We start from the raw sequence: 19,769 nt of genomic DNA, 5'->3' as shown, positions 1-19,769 counted from the left end.
GTTTATCACGTAATATCTCTTTTGGTTCTCACTTATATCCTCTGTAGTGGCATCAAGAGGTATATTATACGAACCCCCCCCCCTCCCAAAAAATGGTGGTCTTGATTTTTAATTATTTATGAATATATATTAAGACGTTTAAATGTGCAGGTTCAAGTGTATTATGAGTTTGTGAAAAATGGCAATTTGCATACTGTACGGAGATTATCAACATGATTGTATATTAGGAGTTTTGTAATTATATGCTCCACACCACAATCAAGAAATGATTCATTTTTTAATCACTTCCGAAGATGTAGCGAGAACCCACACATCTCATACATAAACAGGCAATAATTCTTGTGCTGTGCCATGACTTGAAGGCCTGTCTGACCTTCAATCACTTTGGTCCCACCCCCACCCAACAGTCAAGCCCCCATGGCTGTGTTGTGCCTTCGCAGTCAACCTCTCCGCCCACTTCGGGAAAGAGACTAATTCTACAGCACATGTCAACAACAGCAACTTGAGCAACCGAAAGTAGGAAGAGAAAATCAGACAGTGTGCAGGCTACAGCAATGACCATTTGTCATTGTCAATATTTACTATACTGTATGAACAAGTGCTTTTTGATTTATGGCCTGCTTCCTGACATCAATATAACTCTTGTGACATAACTTCATTACAACATGATAAATCAATTTTACTCAATTATTGGACGCTATATCATTAATGCTTGTACCACAAATCAAACTGAAATTGATACCATTTAAAGACGACTACCATTTGTTGTTGTTGTTTGTAAGCACATCCGTGCAGTGTTTGCTCCTTCCACTATAGATTTAAAAGTAAAAATGCATATTTCAAGGATGATAAACCTCATTCTTTGCACATCCTTCATTCACTAGAATGAACAAAATACTGCAATGAAGCTTCATATTTAAAGATATAAACATCGATGTAATCGCTCCCATGCCACTCCCATTTCCATACATTTACACACGCATGAACAAATGCCACACACGAAGAGTTTACCGGGCATAATTAAACGGCTTAATTTAGAGTAACAAGTGTTGATGTGGAGCGTGGGCAGCCTGGCAGGGAGCATCATCCCCGCGGATTAAACCAACACGTACTTGTATTATGCAAATATTCCCTCTCAGGCATGTTTACATTAAAAAACATGCATGTACGCACATGCACGAATGCGCATGAATACGCACACGCGCGCGCACATGGATCTACATGCATGTGAGTAACTTTAATGAAGAGCCAACACAATCCTTTAAACAACCTAACATGTCAGCTTTAACCTACTTTCACGGAGTTTCCAAACTAGAGGCATGACCTTCTGCGAACGCCTGCACATGAGATAACGTGTCGGGATACATCAAAGCTTCCGCTGGTGTGCTTGTGAGCATGCTCGTTGCATGCGATGTATGGTGAGGGGAAAACGTGCCATATAATATATGGGTCAAACATATTGTATGGATATATCAGAAGTAATTGGCAGAGGGCCTCAGAGTACTGAACTTGTGCATGTGTGCGAGCCGGTGGAAATGTTTGTATTTGTGAGTGCGTATGTGAATGCATAGGGTCGATTGGAAGAGCTGTTACATCCGCTCTTTCATCTTATTTCTGGGAGTGTGTCAAGACAGAAGTATCCTGTGAAGTTTCCCAAGCAGACGGACGGCTACAGAAGAGGCAAGTGGATCTGTAGGGACAAGTACAGCCCTTGACTTCACAGCAGTGCTGCAAGCTATACGAGTATTTCCTGAGAACTCGCCAGTGGAGAAATGGTGAAGTGATGGACAGAGAAGACAAGTTGAGTCAAGTGACAATCAATGTTCGTTGATGTTTCATCAAAATGTGTGCGGAAAAACATGGAAATTAGTTTTCAGAGGAGGTTCCTTGACTCCTCAAGAGTTTCTTTTTGAACATTAACGTGCTCCATTATTATCTTATTCATTCCATAATGGAGAAAAGACTCAATGAAGATGAACACATTGAAAAGACTTGAGAGACAACTTTGTGGCAGCAGTTTGGGGACCACTCAGTCAGTGAGCCACGCCTCCCCAATATACAAAACATATGTCCGTCACTAGAACTTTGTTGAAAAAAAAATGACTGTAGATTTTTTCTGCATACCACTCGGAGAAGCAGCCCATACACATGCAGGAATGCCATCCAAGTCGACAGAGAGATTGAACACACAAACACTGTCCCTGCGTTGAGCCCAGGCGCGGGTTCTGAGAGTTGCTCAAGGGTACATAATCTGTTTAGAAGTCAAAATCCGCCCCCAAAAAAAACAAATACACATTTTTATCAGTACCTTGTTTCAGGGCTAATTGAAAAACTACCAAAGCCATTCTTTTCCATTGTAGTCCAAAACGATGAATTACAAAAGTCTATATGGAAAAGGTTATCCATCAAACAGGATTCATCCACACTTGACCCCAATGTCAGTCTATCAGGATAATGAACATGTACAATGCGTCATTAAAAGCGCATGAGTTGAAGCCAAGGGGAGGACGAATGTCGACGGGGCTCATGGATTAGAAGACGGAGAGGCTGAGACGCAGCGAGTGTCAGAGGGTCTAAGAGTCAAAGGAAGCTGTAGGGGGCAGATCGCATCTCGGTTCACAGAGCTCGGTGAACAGGAAGGCACTGGGAGCACCGCGTACACACCCACGCTCCCATAACATATGGAAATGACTTCCTATTAAAAAGCCATTGAGGTGGTAATAGTTCATATCTGCTGTCAAAGAAGTCAAGGCAAGAGACGCACGCACGCACGCACACACACGCACGCTATTATGATTAATCAGACATAATAAGGTTTAACTTTAATTCAAGGCTGTCGACCTAATTTCTGTTCATATTGTGTAAGGATGTGTGTGTGCACTGGCCTGTGAGCTTGTACAGGGACTAATTTGATAAATAATTATACGTCTGGTCAGTATTTATGCTAATATATTCATGACCCACCGGCAGGCATCATGTTTGTGTTTGTTAATTCGCTTAGCCAGTGTGTGTGAGTGTGTGTGTAAAATGAGTTACTGTGACGAACCGTGATGAACTTCACTTGCAAGCTTTTGTTGTTTCTTTGCATCGTGGTGACGCCGACATAACGTGTATACTGTTGCTTATTTGGCTGTATTTGGAAAACTGCATTCAATTATAAAACGGCATTCATGACGACAGTGCGCATATGTTAATTCCGATGATTGTTATTTGCATAGTTTTAATCATGTAAATATAATAATTGTTATGTAAATGTTGATATTTTTATTTAAACATGCACAATATTCTGTAATATTGCCCAGGGCTAAAGACTTAATGAACGCGTCTTATTTTTTTAATATTAATATTGCTAGAAAAAGTATTATCGGAGGCACACAAAGACAAAATAATGAAAACAGAACAGCAAAGCATGCCTGAATAGAAAGAAAAGCATCCCACATTTTCTTCTTCACCTGCCGAACTACAAGACCATTTTCAAACCGAATACATGAAAAAAAACGCTCCTTTGCCTATTGGCTTATGTGACAAAGCTGATTTTGTGTTTGAAACCACAAATGTCTGGCGCACGGTAAACGGGCCTGACTGGTGAAATAGTCAACACGGGAACAATTTTACAACACCTGTGATTATAAGCAAACCACTTTTTGTGTTTAAGAAAATCACTACACCAACTATTTTCAGGGTATGCATACAACATTGTTTCATTCAAAAAGAGGGATTACTTCTCTGCTTGAGTAAGGTTATCCATGCAGGTGATTTGTCAAACAAAAAAACTTTCCCAAATGAATCAATCCAAATTGCTTATTATACTTAGTTAAATAGTGTCAACTCAAAGTTTTCAAGGCACTTAACACATTGAGCAGGTCAAGAACCACGCTCCTCATACATGATTATATTGTATGCATATATTTATTGAAGAAAATCAACAGAACCCACATGAGCTAGCACTTGGCGATGGACGCAAAGAAAAACTCCCTCTCAGGAGAAACCTCGAACAGAGCTCAGGCTCTGCGGGGCAACCGTCTGCCTTGCTTTGAGATGGAGAGACAGAGGGTAAATAAAGAGAGAATAAAACAGGAGAGCCCCGTCAACAACAGTCATGACAGCAATAACGACGATAGTGGTCCGCTCACACCACAGTCCCCAACCTCACTAATCGCTGACAACTGGCGCGTTTCCTGATTGTGCAATAAACTGCTCCAACCATAACAAAGTAACACTTTTTATTTATATAAGGAGCTATTAGTATGGGATCTCCACATGGCGGCAACAACTACATACGCGCACACACACACAAACGCACACACTTCATCAACATGGTTTTTTTTTTTTTTTTGCCCCTAACCCACACACGCAATGGGGGTCAGAGGAAATCAAAGAGCAGGCTTTTCTCCAGTATGACAGATGCCAGGAGAGGCCATCTTGTCAGGCAGAAACACTCAACAGCTTCTTCAGCCGAAAACCTGAAGTGACATTTACTGGTGGTTGAGAGCGAGCCAGACATGTCAGCGCCGTCACAAATGCAAAAGCATAAACAAGCATGCAGGAGAATTACACGAAATTGCAGAAAACAATTGTTGCACATGATTTTCATTTCTGGTCTCTCTTAGACATACACTGGTATAATTTATACCACTTTGAATTACTATGTTGAAAATGGCAATTTACTCCAGGAATGAAGTTTGGTGTGCCAGGTAACAGAAGGTGACTATAGATCAGGGAAAACAGCAGCATTTGGCGGCAGAATGATTTGGAAAGTTCCTGATAAAACAAAACGGTCAGCAAAAACCTCCAGAGGGCAGTAGCAGGAGTATCAAAACCACTCATGAGAACAGGTGTCGGCAAACTACGGCACGGGGGCCACATGCGGCCCGTTAAACGTTTTAATCCGGCCCACCGAACTTGAAAAAAATAAAATCAATAAACCTTGTTAATGTTTTGTTTTCTAAATACTGTGGGTTTTCAAAGACATACATGTTGTAATGATTTTGTCCACTTTCATTTAAAATTAAATGTATTTATTTTCTCCGATGAGGTGAGGTTACCAAAACACTCCATCCATCTGCTCCTGGTCCGGCCCCTCTGTCAAATTTTAGAACCCATTGTGGCCCGCCAATCAAATAGTTTTCCCACCCCTACATTAGAAGAATATGAAAGTCACACTCAAATATCAGCGTTGAGAAAAATCCCACATATCACCTGGAGGAAATGTCATGGCTTGGGGTTGGCATGGCTTCTTGTGCGACAGGCTCCGAATGACCTCAAAAGTCCACAGAAATATTTTGTCTGAAGCATACGAACAAAGTGATAAGAAGCTCCTCCATCCTGCGTCAGCTGGCAACTTGGCAAACAAGGGATGGAAAGCAAGACTATCTTAGCTTTATTTAAGACCTTCGAGACGCATTCAACTTCAGAAGCAGTAATACGCACATCATTTATTGTACTACACAGTCTGCACCTGCATTTGATTTGCGGATGGTTGTTTGTGTTGAGTTTTTACAACAAAATGCTTACCGTGATGTTTTTTTTTTTCAATATCTCGTACAGATGAAGTACCCCCAAAAAAGAATAAATAAATAAATAATACTAAAACTAATAAAAATTGAATTATAATAAAGCATTTTCGAAAAAAATAAAACCATTACAACCTAAATAAAAAAAAAACGGAAAGCTAAAAAGAACTTGAAAAAATTGGAACTAAATGTTATTCATTTTTAAGTCTTTCTGCTCCAATAATTTTGCTGATCTAAAGCACGTGCTTTCATTATAAACAACACATTGAAACTTTAGATCTGGTCCAGATTCAAATACAGTCAAATCAAAGCTGTTGATCAATTGTGTTATATCGAAGTTAATATACAAAACTAGAATATCTTCAGTCTAGAGACAAAAAAAATAAATAAATAAAACATTATCCTCACGGTTGCAACACCTTTGGAAGGAGGTGGATGCCAAAATTGCCAAGCCCTTTCTTAAAATATTCATGCAAATCTACTGATATACAAAACAAAAAAAAAATCCAACATGACCTTCTTCAAGAATGAAAATTGTTTCCTGAGAAAATGTAACTTTCAACATTGCAGAGCAGAGTTCACCGCAAGCTGACCAGACTGCAGGCAGACACAGATTCATGCCCTAACATGTCCAGACATGTCCCCAACTTTGAAGGCCCAGGAACATGTGTCAACAAAGAGCATTACATAAACACCTTCTCAATATTCATCATTTTTGCATGAATTATTTGATTCCTCCTATTATTTTTGGTATTTTCTCTCAGTTTGACTCTTGACTGTTAATGTACTTCTAATGATTTTATTTTAATTGCTGTCATTTGATGTACAAAATTAACTTTCTTTTCATGACATGTACTATCTTGGAATGTAAATATAAAACCTCATTGAACTGAGGAATTGACATGAAAAAGTTTATAATTCGTAAAACATGTCAACTTTGAATGATACTGCAAAAAGCCATACTAAATTTAAGAACAAAAACTAACCTCAACAATAACTTTATGATATTTATAAATAAGAATGGGACATTTGACCATAAAGCTTCTTCTTTCAAATGGCAACACTGACCCAGTGTAAAACATTTTTATGATGTTTGATTGTAAAGTGATGAGAAAAGCTCAAGACGCAAACACCATCTGTCAAATAATGATTTTCCTATTTCAGTCACACTGCAACTTTGAAGCAATTCAGGAAAATAATTCTTCCTTCATACTGATTCACTTGAGTCGTAGAGCGCAATTATTTCACCAGTTAAGCCATGTACAACCTGAAGCAGCCAAAGAGAGCAACAGAGTTAAAAGAGTAGAAGGCAACATTACTGGAGGACATATACAACAGTTTTCACTTTGTAGCATTTCCAAACATTTCTCGGGGCGAGCTGTCCCCCCCCGTAGCCCATTCGTGTCACCCACCACTCGGGTCTCAAGGCTGTGGCCATGGGTGGCCCGCTCTGTGAGAACTGATCCCTGCAGGGGGTGTGAAAAAACCCCTAGATGATATCAAAATATACATCACGGGGAGGGCAGACACAAACACGCAAGAATGCGTACACACTCACAGGGGGGACGGGAGTGTTGCACCGATAACAGACCCTGAGACCAAAGTCATTTCTATGGAATGCTTGAAGACATCAACATCACATAATATTGTAGGACAATTCGGCATAGTATCCATCCATCCATTTTCTGAACCGCTTATCCAAAATAAATGCCAAAAAATCAGTCAGCAGGAAATTGGTAGCTAAGCTACAAATGACAACAACAAGAGTGAGTGTCAGAGACGCCAATAGTGAGGACAATGTACTGTTTTTAAGCCGATTGTCTTGCCTTACTTGTTGTCACTTTGGGCTTACTTTCTTTCTAGCCACCATGATTTGTCAGTGATCTGCATTATTGTATTAATAAAATATTGCTTCTACAGACCCAAAAAAGATGTATACCTTCCGTTTAAATGCTCTTCAATATGATGCTTTCTGTTAACAATTGGTGGCTGTAGAATTGATTCCTGAAGCGGACAAACTGTTTTAACTCACTGACTGCCATTGACGGTAAAGACATCAAATATCCATTTTTTTTTTTTTTAACCAGACTAACCAAGTATATTAGATAAATAGAAATCTAAACATCACATGACCCATATTCAAATGCCTTCGATAAAATGTTCGCTAGAAAAAAAAAAAAAATGCATGAGAAGACGGTGGCATTTAAAGTGTTGTGGTCACTCCAGACATGAAGAAGTCATTTAAACCAACGAAGAATAAGTATTCAAACCAACAAAGCAGCAGCAGCTAATGTTGCGTTGACTTCTTTAAGGCTTAACATTAAGTTTTATATCGTTGTTGTCCTCTGATAAACAATTTTGCCATTTTTTTTTTAATATTCCCGTAAATGGGATGTCTGTATAAACATTTTTTAAATTTTTTTGCCTTGCTCACGAACATTTTGACAGTAGTCTATAATCAGCATTTCGAAGTGTTCAAATACATTTGGATTCCTTTCCACTACTTTGAAAAGGATTGTTTGCAACAAAAAAAAATCCAAAACATGATTTAATTATCATGCCCAGGATGAACCTATAGCACCGTCTATTTCTATAAATGTGTTTCTACTTTGCTCTTAACGACCCTTTAAAACTCTTTTTATGAGTGAGTCTTTCATTTTAATGAGTCATTTATGCTCGTGCTGGCATGAGCGCACTGTTCTTGACTACTTTGTGTCTCTTTAAAGCCCTTCAACTTTGACGCCGATTAGCGCCATCAAAATAATTTTACAGAAACAAATTTAAGATAATTCGACTGCGTGAATCACTGGAGATGAATGCTCTCTATCAGCTACCTTCTCTGATCTGAAACATTTGAGAAATCCAATCGACAGATCTGTGCCGCAGAGCAGAACTCTTCGGTATCAATCAGGATTTTGTTTGGTGACACACGACCAAAAGGCTGAAATGGTTCAGACAACGGCTTGTGTAGATTAAACAGCCCAATTAATCTCTCCTTCTTCAGCCTGCCAAGCGCCAGGTCTCGACTTCAAAGCGCACACAAAGTTGAGGACTTGAGCCATTTGTACATTTTTTTTCACTCATGTGTGACTCAGTGGGCTTAGGGAAACAACCTTGTAGTCGTGTAGTCTCTTATCTTCAATAGTAGAATGATGTGCTACGGACCAGTCAGGGCACAGTGCAAAAGCTTCCCTATGTCGCCCGAGGACATAAAACCATCTTATGAAAGACAAAAAAAAAAAAAGACTAAACTCAAAAGAGATACAAATTCAAGTTCAAGATTAAATTACATCAGTGATCTTGTGACATGAAAAGAATAAAGTGAGAAAGGAGATGAAGCGGTGCAGATGAACGTGTTGGCAAACAGGAAAAACAGGAAAAAGGACAGGAAAGGAAAATAAACGGTGGCATGAAAAGAAGTCATGAATGTTTTGGCAGAATTCAGCACAGCACACAAACGCTTAAATGCACCAATGGCACTAAGGGTTTTTTTATTTATTTATTTATTTATTTATTGGGTATGCGACACAGGATTAGCATAAACACAATCTTCATCATGTAATCATGAGAAAATGTTTTGCAATTGCCTGTTATTTTGGTGAGTTATCCAGAATCTCCCATGCATGTGAGGGATTGGAAAAAGATCTAGGCATGAAAACCTTTTTTTTTTATTTTTTAAACTAAAATTCACTACTAAAACTCCCTCAGCAAGAACAAGAACTGTGATATCTATTTTTTTAATCAATTAAAGGCTTAAAATGACAACAATGGAATAACTAGGAGTAAATGGATATACCATATAAACCTGAAACCAATTGTGTGCTTAACAGCTTGAGAAGAGCAAATGCACACAAACACAAACACGCACACGCACAAGCGCACACAAAGAACGACAGTGGCATTATCATGGGGGGGAAGCCAAATATGAGTCAGGGTATTGAGAGGAGTTAAACATTTTAACAGGCACAAACCGACTCTTTAGACCTGTGTGTAAGGCCTTACGGACAATAACAAGTTCAGTAGGTGAGCACATGGCATGATCTTAAACGCAAGTGTTATACTGCCACCTATTGACTGAATATGCAACTGCTCTCCCTCCCCCACAGAGCAGTCAGCCTGCTTGTTATAAGTGGACGGGGGCAATTGAGAAGCAGTAAAAAGTCCCAAAAATCGGCAGAAAAAGTCATTACATTTGAGAGGTGAGGAAAATCACAAGGCGGCATATGGCTAACCAGTTAAATTACAGCACTTCATAAAAACAAAAAAATATATTGTAGCTACACATTTGAATAGAAAACCAAAGTCTTTAAAAAAAAAAAGAAAAAGTGGATCATTAAATCTAGACAACATGAGGTAATGCAGTCCAAAAACTGTTGAAAAGGACAGGGAGGGAAAAAGGTGTGGACACAAGTTCACAGAGGACAGAGCAGATGGCGTCTGCTCCGCTCACACAACAACACACACACATACACTCACACACGCGCGGGCGCACGCACACGCAAGCACACACTGGTGACATAATAGTAGCATGCCAGGTGTGCAGTTGGTGGCCTGCAGTCTGGCATGGGCCAGTGTGCGCAAGTGTGTGTTGTCTCGATCCCTTGCTCTCTTTGTGTGAAAGGGGCCCCCTATTCACTCCACTCTGCTGCCAGCTTGGCACTTAATCACAGGACAACACAGTACATGCACACACACGCGCACACGCGCACACATGTACACGCGCACAAACACCACACTCTGTTGCCTTTTTGTCCAGCCTTTGGAGCAATTGAAAAGAGGTCAAAGAAGAATCCAGAAAGAAACAAATCAAATACAACCATAATTTAGGATGAAACTGTCAACAAAAGAGGAGGAATAGAAAATAAATGTCACCTTGCTTCTGCCCTAACAATTCACTGGATTTACACAAACAGACACACCCCCACACACGCACACACACACACATTGAGCACCATGGCCATGCATAATGAGCGGTGGGCGAGGTGAGACAGCAGCCGTGATGTCCAAATCGGGCCTCAAGAGAGTGCCTGGGGAAAGTGTGTATGGCTTTCTATCATGGTGGGGACAAATGTTTGGATGCAAAGAGCATTGTGAGGACAGTTTGACTTGTCAAGGGACACAAAGTTTTAAAACAAAGTTGAGCTGTGGTGGATGTGGATGTGGTTCCACGCATACGACAGAAATAGAAATGGGGAAAATGTATGTGTTAGAAATTTCTGGTGTCCAATGTAGGGCACACAACCATAATATTATCGTATATTGCTATCAAGTTGCCATGCAAAACTTCACACTGACACTCTCAAAAATTCCGTTAGGACGTTTCACCATTTGGCATTCCAACTGGACCAATGCTTCTGAGTATTTGGTATGTGAGATCAAAATTATCAATACGGGTGTCCTGGAATATTCAAACTACAGATTTCACTTCCTGGACTGGCCATCCCAAAAGTGTGTATACAATCAATCAATAAATAGTTGCTTTTTTAATAGTATTTTTCATGGAATGACATCATCTCTGTGAACTTATATTGATGGTGTCATCATTCCTGTATAGCACACTTTACACGTTCTTGAAAATGAAAACTTGAGACTTAACCAACAGTGCCTCTGCTGGCAACAATTATGTAGTGCAATTAATTTTGTCTCACTTTCTTTCATATACAACTGACCAACAATCAATTCCACAACCTTATCCCAATGTTAACTTTCACTTGATCCATTCAATTCAATCTCCCATCAGAATCGGGAACCATTTTTGTCTGGAACTCACCATAAGCAACAACAGACCAAGAGCAAATCTAACATTTCCTCCAAGAGCACTGTTGACTTTGTTGTGAATATATTAAGCTGCAAAGATTTGCAAAAGAGCAAAGTCAGGAAATGATTCTACTGGTGGCATACATGTGAACTCTGCTCTAAGCGTGTGGTTTAGAATACAGTAGCTGCACAAGAGCCCCATAATGAAAAACTGTTGCTGGAGCCGACACTATGTTTGAGTGCGGAGAAGCACACATGAGGAGACTTTCCTGCTTGAAAATAACAGCTTCTCAGACTGCGTGAGCTTCTATCCAGAAATCAATTTGAGCCCATCCATGAGAGCTTTAGCCAAGGATAACGACTTGGGATAAAATTTATTGAAGCAAGCGCAGCAGATTTCCATGTTATTTCAAATGCTGGTGACTCAACTAAGATCAATGAAGCCCTGTCAATATTTAAATCTTTCCAATCTGTCAACGACACACCAATAGACACGTTTGACAAATCATTCCCATTGACACATTCATTGTTTATTTAAAAAACTAAGCGATAAATGTTATAAATCCACCACTTTTTGGCTGCCTCTACTCACAACGTAAATAACCTTTGTCGACTTCAGGTGTGTTACTCCACTAATCAAAAACGCAGTTCTATCAATAAATCTGGTGGAACCAGTGACCCGTGGAGGATTGTTCCTGGCAAACTTTGGCAGCCCTGCCTGTCCAAGTGTCACGTTACAGCAGCAGCAGCAGCAGCGCTAAACAGGAGCTGACACCTGTCACAGATGTTGCAGCTAAGCAGTGAGCTTGCCCGCATATCTATCTGAGGCTATCTGTCAAATGCCATCCAGCTGATGCCAGTGAAATAAGCGGTGTCATTCTTGCTGTTTGAAACTGATCGTTCAGTCATGTGGAAGGACAGAATAAGGAAGATTAAACGTGGGCACATTGGACATTTGTTTGCATCGGACAGCACAGGCCAGCGGGCTGTTTAACCTTTGATTGGTTCACAGTTACAATTCCTTTTGTAAACACTAACGATCACCATGCTTACCATTTCCCTGTTTGGATTAGCGAATGGAAATGACAAACACAAGGGTTTAGATTTTGGGCTCTAGCAAGTCTTGGCATTATGACACTGACTCGAAAACACAAGTGGTGTCATGATTGTTAAGATGAAAGGCACGCTAATGGAATGTGTCATGCCGGAGTGATAGCCGTGTGTCTGTATCTATGAAGCGTCATGTCATGTTGTATTCGGGACCATCTGCCTGACTCTTTAAAATGCTAAGACGACAAGGTATGGTGAAAAATGTGAATTCACTTTTACGTCCCACAGCTGTGGCCATTGCAGCTGGAGGGATGCTCAAGGTATAAAATAAGTAGGAAAAACATAATTCAATGATTTGGTTTGGAAGTAACGTGTTAATATTACAGCTTATGCATAGGAATCGTGAATTGAAGTCGCAAAGTTAACAGGTGCAATTCACCTTTATTTTTAATCATCAAATTAGAATAAAACATAAGGTGATTTGAATTAATGCTGTGTAACCTCAAATTACAAGTATGAGAGTAATGCTGTCCTTGCACTAAAATTTCCAAGAAAACCCACCTTAGCTGACACACTATTTTCAGTTAGGAAATAGTCTTGGTATGGAATCGCAGATGTGCTGATTCCTGTGAACCCGAAAAAATCCTCGGCTCACGCATTGCATGCGCAATCGTGTATATTTTGCATTCTTAACATTATTGTTAGCAGTTTCCCTTTTCTTAGAAGCCATTTGGAGTTTGAGCATTGAATGGGTGTCATTTTTAAAACATTTATGTTTGATTTATTGTTCACTAGATTTTTATCATTATTATTATTATTTTTTTTTTAAATGAATAGTGACTTTAGGTTCTGTGTATAATGTGCTTTATTTTGAATAACAGGTCCATAGCATTACTGCATCAACACCTTTCATAATGTAAATTTAAGAATAGAAGGTTATTGTAAAGCTTTACGTATTGATACCAGTGATACCATGCGTACAATTGCTATCAAGAGTACAAAAAAGAAAAAAATTGTTAAACATTGGCCCATGTTTGAAGGGCCATATCGGCCGTTTTAACCGCCTGACCAATTATTCAGTTGGCCCCTAATATCTTGCTTATACTGTTCATGCATTCACAAGTCTATATTTTAAAAAAATAGACATTTCATAAAAGCTGTGCACTTTCCCACGATTATTTTCACACACAAAGAGAGCTATTTACCTCAAAATACATTTGAATAAATTCCATTAATCCTTCCAAAGTGACTCAAGATAAAGCAACCAAGTCCCACAGCCGGATGACTGGCCAATCAAAAAAATAAATAAATAACCATTCATACTTGGTGGTTACTTATTCATATTCACAACCAAATGGAAAATCCAATTGCGGCATTTATTTTGTTACATTTATATGACTCAGATAAGAAAATGAATTGCCAATAGACCGAGTGAAAGCAAAAAAAAAAAAAAAAAAAAAAAGGACATTTCATTTAACAGTAATGTAATTAAAACTACACAAAAGGGCATGCGCTTTATAAATTCAGTGCATGATACGTTCAACAAAAACATTTCTACCAGGGAGCATTTTGATTAGATGGCTAAAGGGTGTAAGGCCCAATTATGCCCCAAAAGAAACCTGCTTATCACACTTGCCAGGGAGCGAGTGTGTTTGTGAGAAATGGTCATGTTGCGAGGAACTTAATCTATTTTCACAAGAATGAAACGAGATGCAAATCCACCGAGGTAATCGCATGTTTAGATTTAAACGGGACACAGGGAATATCACTCGAGCATCTTATGTAGCGGACCTTAACATCTGATTAAAAAACAAAAAGTACATCCACTGGTTTGTAAGTGATGCCACAATCTTCAGCTTCCTCTTTTTGTGTTTTGAAGAAAACCGCCACTCGCTATCGTGTTTCCTGCATTATAACGGATCACGCAAACATATCTCACCATCAAACTAAACTTCCTCTTAAAGTTTTATGACAACTTAAACAGGTTGCATGACATTGCAACACAATTTCATCTGTGAAATCGCAGTAAAGATAGGGTTAAAAAAAAAAAATCAACACATTCCCAACAAAAATCATCGACAAAAGTCATTCCAAAGAGTATCCAGAATGCCCTACGCTGCACGTGCCCCTCAACTGTGCAAAAAGTGTAAAGGGCAAGAGAGCTTCAACCAGCAGTGGCTTCTATCTTACATGAGCGCACGCACACGCCAACACCAAGACCTCGCCAGCTGGTGAGTTCGCCCTTGAATGGCCACCCCCGGGCACTGCTGTGGTATGCATGCAGTTGTTTTTTTGTTTTTTTTAGAGTTCTGCATACTGTAGTTGCACAGCAAAAAGGTCTCCAGTTCAAATCGGAACTGCGGCCATTCTATGCCGAGTTTGCCTCTTCTGCTTCTGCTTGTGTATTATTTCTTTTTTTTTTTTTACCTGGCTTCCTCGCACGGACCCAAAAAATCCATTGACATCGCTCATTTGCATGGATTTGAATGTGAACAGTTGTCTGTCTTTGACAGGTTATCATTCCAAGATGATGGAGTTGAAACTCCTTCCGCACGCCACAGAATAAACAGCATGAATGGCAGATAGATGGATCAATGAATCATTTAATCAATGAATCAATCAGTTCAGGGTCGGGTTAAACCGCTTAGTTACATCTGAATCATTCGCTTCTAGTTTGGAAGATCTGTTTGTGGCTGCCCATTTTCGGTTTCAGCAAGACTGTGACGCAGTATAGAAAACAAGGGCCATGCCAGAAAATCTATACTTGAATAAAGGCCACCCTCAAACAATATTGGGATGAACTAGTTAAGTGCCAGGTTGTCACATCTTTTTACCTCTGATTAAATATTGACCAAGAAAAAAAAAAAATCCTACCTACCACAATAGTCAAAAATCTTCCTAGAAACATATGCAAAACATAGATTGAGACTATATTTAGAGTTTATATAACTAAGCATTGTAGCTATTGTTTATAATAAATGCACTGAAAACACGATCTGTGTTGCCAATAGGTAAGATTTGCCCTTGACTGACCCGCCTGGGGGTCTTTTTGAACCATCGCCTGCTGTGCAGTAGGGAAGCTGGGAGTCTACTCTTAAGGAACAGATGCCAGGGCACAGCAGCTGTTCATCTGGCATCAAACCAAGCCAACTGGATGGGCCCACAAAGCAAGAAGAAAAAACATCAACATGTGTTACTAAAACCCTCCCCGCATGATTGGAGAGCCACACGCACACTCAAGTACGTGAAGCAATGTACGTATTATTATTAACTCACCTTGGAAAGATTGTCGAGCTCTCTCAACCAGCTCTTCTATGGGATAGCTGGCGAGGTCTCCTCTGGCATGCTTTGTTTTGCAGTAGGTACATGCATTCAGACACCTGCAAAAGTAGGGAGAGAAAGGATTAGCGAACAAAAAGAAAAGAAGCCTTTATAGTGCTTGCTTATGCCTCAAAAAATAATACTTTTTTCAATGGTGTATACACTTTACTCATGTTGAAAGTCAAATGTGACACACGCCACGTAAAATCAGAAACTCAACCACAGTGGAGAAGAAAATCTCTCCTAAATTCACTTGTGAGATGAGCATGGAAAGAAGACAAATATTATTCAAGAGGAGAGTGAAGGCAGGAATTAAACGGAGCAATGTCACAAAATTGAGATTGTGAAGTAAAATATCTCAGCATCAGGAGCGAAGGTGCTGCAAAATTCTAAGCAGAGGATAACTTTTGAGTTTGTTTTTCAAATTCATAGCCATGTTACAAAGAAAAACCTGCACCAGCACTGATTCATACATCGGCTCAGCACTCTTGACAAGGTTGTAGACATATTAATTTTTTTGTGCCTCTTTTTGAATCAGATCGATAAGCAGGATAGATAATGGAATTAAAATTGTCAAAGAAACAATTCAGTTCATTTAAAAGGTGATTCATAAGCAATATGACAGGTTATCAATTGAAATTTCCAAAATCGATTTGATTCGATACACAAGTCGATTCAATTTTATTTTAGATTAGCTTTGATTAATTTTCAATTCTATCAAGAATTTTACGCAGTACCAATTTTACTTTTGTTAGAATGCATTCTCAGAAGAACCAATGCTGCAATTAGTACAAATGGCTTACTGTAACTTGGTGCATTAGTAAAAATATCATTTACATTAAAAATTGAAGCCAATGCAGTTACATTTTTAAAATGACCTTGTCAAAACAATAAAAACTTCTGACTTCATGCTTATTGGCGCTGACTTCACTGCTTCCGCCATTTTGCTTTGATACGCTACTTTCACGCAGTGACAAGATCTCACGTGACATGTGAAGCCATGTAAATTTTCTGGGGGAAAAGACATTATTAAAAGTATTGATATATGGTTCGTGAATGGATATCAGGCTATGAAAAGGAAAATCGATTCAAATTGATATATCGTTCTTTTTTTTTTTTTTTTTAAACCCAACCCTAATAAGCAAAGGAATCACTTAAGCTGAATAAAATGACTCCTTCTTCAAAGTTGTTTATGTACTGCACAAAGTCGGAGCAAAAAAAGAACAAAAAGAAATATTTTGCAGTACATCCAGCGAAACCGACATCTTGGCACAAAAAGCGTTGATAGAGTGTACAATTTGCTGCAGCATGTCAAAATAGTGTTTCATCCAAAAGTCCTAAAATATCCAAACCGTGACAAATTATTGACCCCAGCCCAGTTTCATAATCAAAGCACCCTCTGTTGGCTCACTGTGAGCCTTTTATACAAAACACATTGAAAAGATTTCTGTTTTTCTAATTTGTTTTCATGTGGAATAAATTGCCTTGACAGTAACAGCTAACTAAAGATTTATATCCAGAAAGACTGTCCTTTGCACCCACTAATGGGATGATGGCATACGTGAGTTTATGAGAAAACTATTCTGTCTGCTACCCAGAAAAATCAAAATAGCACAAATTGTACTGTAGCTTCACATAAACTGACCTTGGAACCGAGAGACACAAATAATGTTTGTGCGCCAGTGCCAAAGCATACTTCTGATTCAACTATGCGATTCTTCCTCAATTCCTAATTGTAAATCATCGAGTTCACACTACATTATTTTGAATTTCAGCATCCCTCTCGCGGAGGTGTACAGTACGTGCATTTGCAACATAGACCAGTATTTCTGGATATGGTGAGTCATAGCCACAAGTTTGATGTTAGTTTTACACCCAAATCTCATGCAAAGTGTTCTACAGTGGAATCTATACAGTTGAATGTGAGTTTGCACCACTGGAAATTAGAAAGATTTCATGAAAGAGGTTTCAAATGACTATTTCCACTAATTCTATAATGTTTTTTTTTTGGGTTGCTTGATTTGGGGTGGTGCTAGTCCCTCCTGGAGCACATTTTATTTGACCTCAGTTGTACAACTGTCATTTCAACTTGTATAAATTTGTATTCAGAGCCAAAACTGCAATATTTGGCTTCCTACTGGTGCTTCTTTTTAATCTCTTATTTTTAAATAGCCCATTTGAAATATCACCACCACCATCTCAAAATAAATTAAAACCCTTATTCCAACGTTTATTTAAATCACGGTTTTCTAATTTATTGTTTGAAACAGCACTTTAAGAAGCAGTGAGAGATTAACATAACAGTGCTTCAGTAATCCCTTAGAACTACAAACTACAAGCACGTCACCAAAGGCAAGAAATTGAGTAGAAAAATAGTTGTGTTTTAATCTGTCTATCCCTGCCACTCGATGGTTTTCTTATCTCGGCCGAGGGCACTAAAGATGGCAGCTAGGTCACATAACCTCGATGTGGAGAAAACAGAGACAGATGGGACCCTGCAAACACTCACACACAGACATACACCACAGCCACCGCCACCACCAGGGGGTCCATCCGTCTTAATGTGATCAGGCCCAGCTGAGTGGATCACACCAACATTAATCTCAAGAGACAGTGGTCTACTTGCTTGAGTGTGTGTGTGTGTGCGTGCGTGCGAGCGTATCAATTCGGTGTGCGCATGTGACTTTGTCAGCGTGCTGTTGCTGAGCATTTGTCTAATATCACGACAACGCATTAGCAGATTCGACATCCCCATCACCCCAAAGTGCCATAACTAGTCAGAACTCTGACACACACACAAAAAAAAAAAGAGGTTGGAGCTGTGTCAGAGCACACCTCGTATAAATACAGACGCCTGCCCTGCATTTGAAGTTTGTGCGGCCCAAGTGAGAATCACTTTTTTTAAAACGACGTCCCTGTTTACATCCATAAGACAGACAAAATAAAATCCTATATATTGTTTAGCCTCTTATCAATTTGATTTCCTCCTTTGTTACCCACTATACCCGTTTTGTTTCATACTGGCTAATTAAACCACAGAGGTAGCTGGAGCACTTGACAACTGTGTAGTTTCATCAATGTGTTACAATGAGAGGGGCTTCCTCCCCAGTGCGTCTGGGGCTGGTTGGTGTGCACATGCGTGTGTGTGTGCGTGTGTGTTAAAAGCACTATTGTGTTGGAGTCTTGAAAAAGAAAGCCCTGTGGTTTCTCTATACATTTGTAAACCTCCCTTGACATGTGCACACATTCTCACACAAACGCGCACACACACAAACAAGCGGTTTCCTTTGGAGGGACTCCCTTGCGCAGCATCTTAAAGAGACAGACTAGGAGACAGTTAAGCAGGAAAAGGTTTTCTCAATGATAAGCACTTAGGTTTTGCACATTAATTAGAAATCTGCTCCATGCATAAACAAATTGGGCCGTGTGTGCATGTGTCTTACTTAGCGTGTTGACGGGGTTTGCGCCGTGCCAGCTTGAGAACGCAATTATCAAAACAAAGCTTAGACTGCAAGGGAAAAATGGGCGAGTTTTTCAATTGTAAAGCAGGGTTATTCAGTGCACTTATTGTTCACGCTGAGATTGGGTGGAGTGGGTAAATGAGCAAACAAAACCTTTAACTGCCATTATATGGGCGAACAAAGCCACCGCGAGTCAAAGTTGGGAGTCAAAGAAGACAGTGCAGCCGACTCAATTTGCATACACAATAATATGGGCTGGGCAAAATTTGCCTAAAAATAAAATCCACGATTTTTTTTTTCACCAAAAGAAAAAAAAAAAAAAATTAAATGACAACTTTTGTGTCCGCAACAAAAATGTCAATTGACTAAAAAAAGAATTATTTAAAAATTAATTTAACAAAATATTCAAATAAAAATAAATGGCATATCCCCAGGCCCAACAATTAAATAAAAAAGAAAAAAAAGCGACTAATTAAAAGTTTCCAGATCTTCGGGGGTTGGTCGTTAATGGCAGCAATGTTCAACAGCGTTCTTACTAATTTATCAGAAATTTACGCAAGCTTGTTCAAGACAAAATATTAAAAACAATGAGGCCCTGTTTTCTCTTTTGCTAATAATTATCTCTGGCCAAGGTATCCATGCGGCTACATAATAATTCCCATAATTG

General features: G+C 39.3%; 1 protein-coding gene across 1 annotated transcript in view; it reads right to left on the bottom strand.

The window, feature by feature from the left end:
* cdkal1 (CDK5 regulatory subunit associated protein 1-like 1) overlaps window positions 1-19,769 on the bottom strand; it is a 182,517-nt gene that overhangs the window by 89,170 nt on the left and 73,578 nt on the right. Inside the window, exon 8 of the mRNA XM_088306867.1 lies at window positions 15,597-15,700. Within this exon, the coding sequence (XP_088162993.1) occupies window positions 15,597-15,700 (104 nt within the window). The remainder of the gene's footprint in view (window positions 1-15,596; window positions 15,701-19,769) is intronic.

Source organism: Idiotropiscis lumnitzeri, chromosome 10 (assembly GCF_059441095.1).
Source record: "Idiotropiscis lumnitzeri isolate Australia: NSW breed Sydney's pygmy pipehorse chromosome 10, RoL_Ilum_1.0, whole genome shotgun sequence".
NCBI classification, from domain to species: Eukaryota; Metazoa; Chordata; class Actinopteri; order Syngnathiformes; family Syngnathidae; genus Idiotropiscis; species Idiotropiscis lumnitzeri.
The sequence above is the reverse complement of the archived record's forward strand: the minus strand, read 5'-3'. Positions and strand labels throughout refer to the sequence as shown.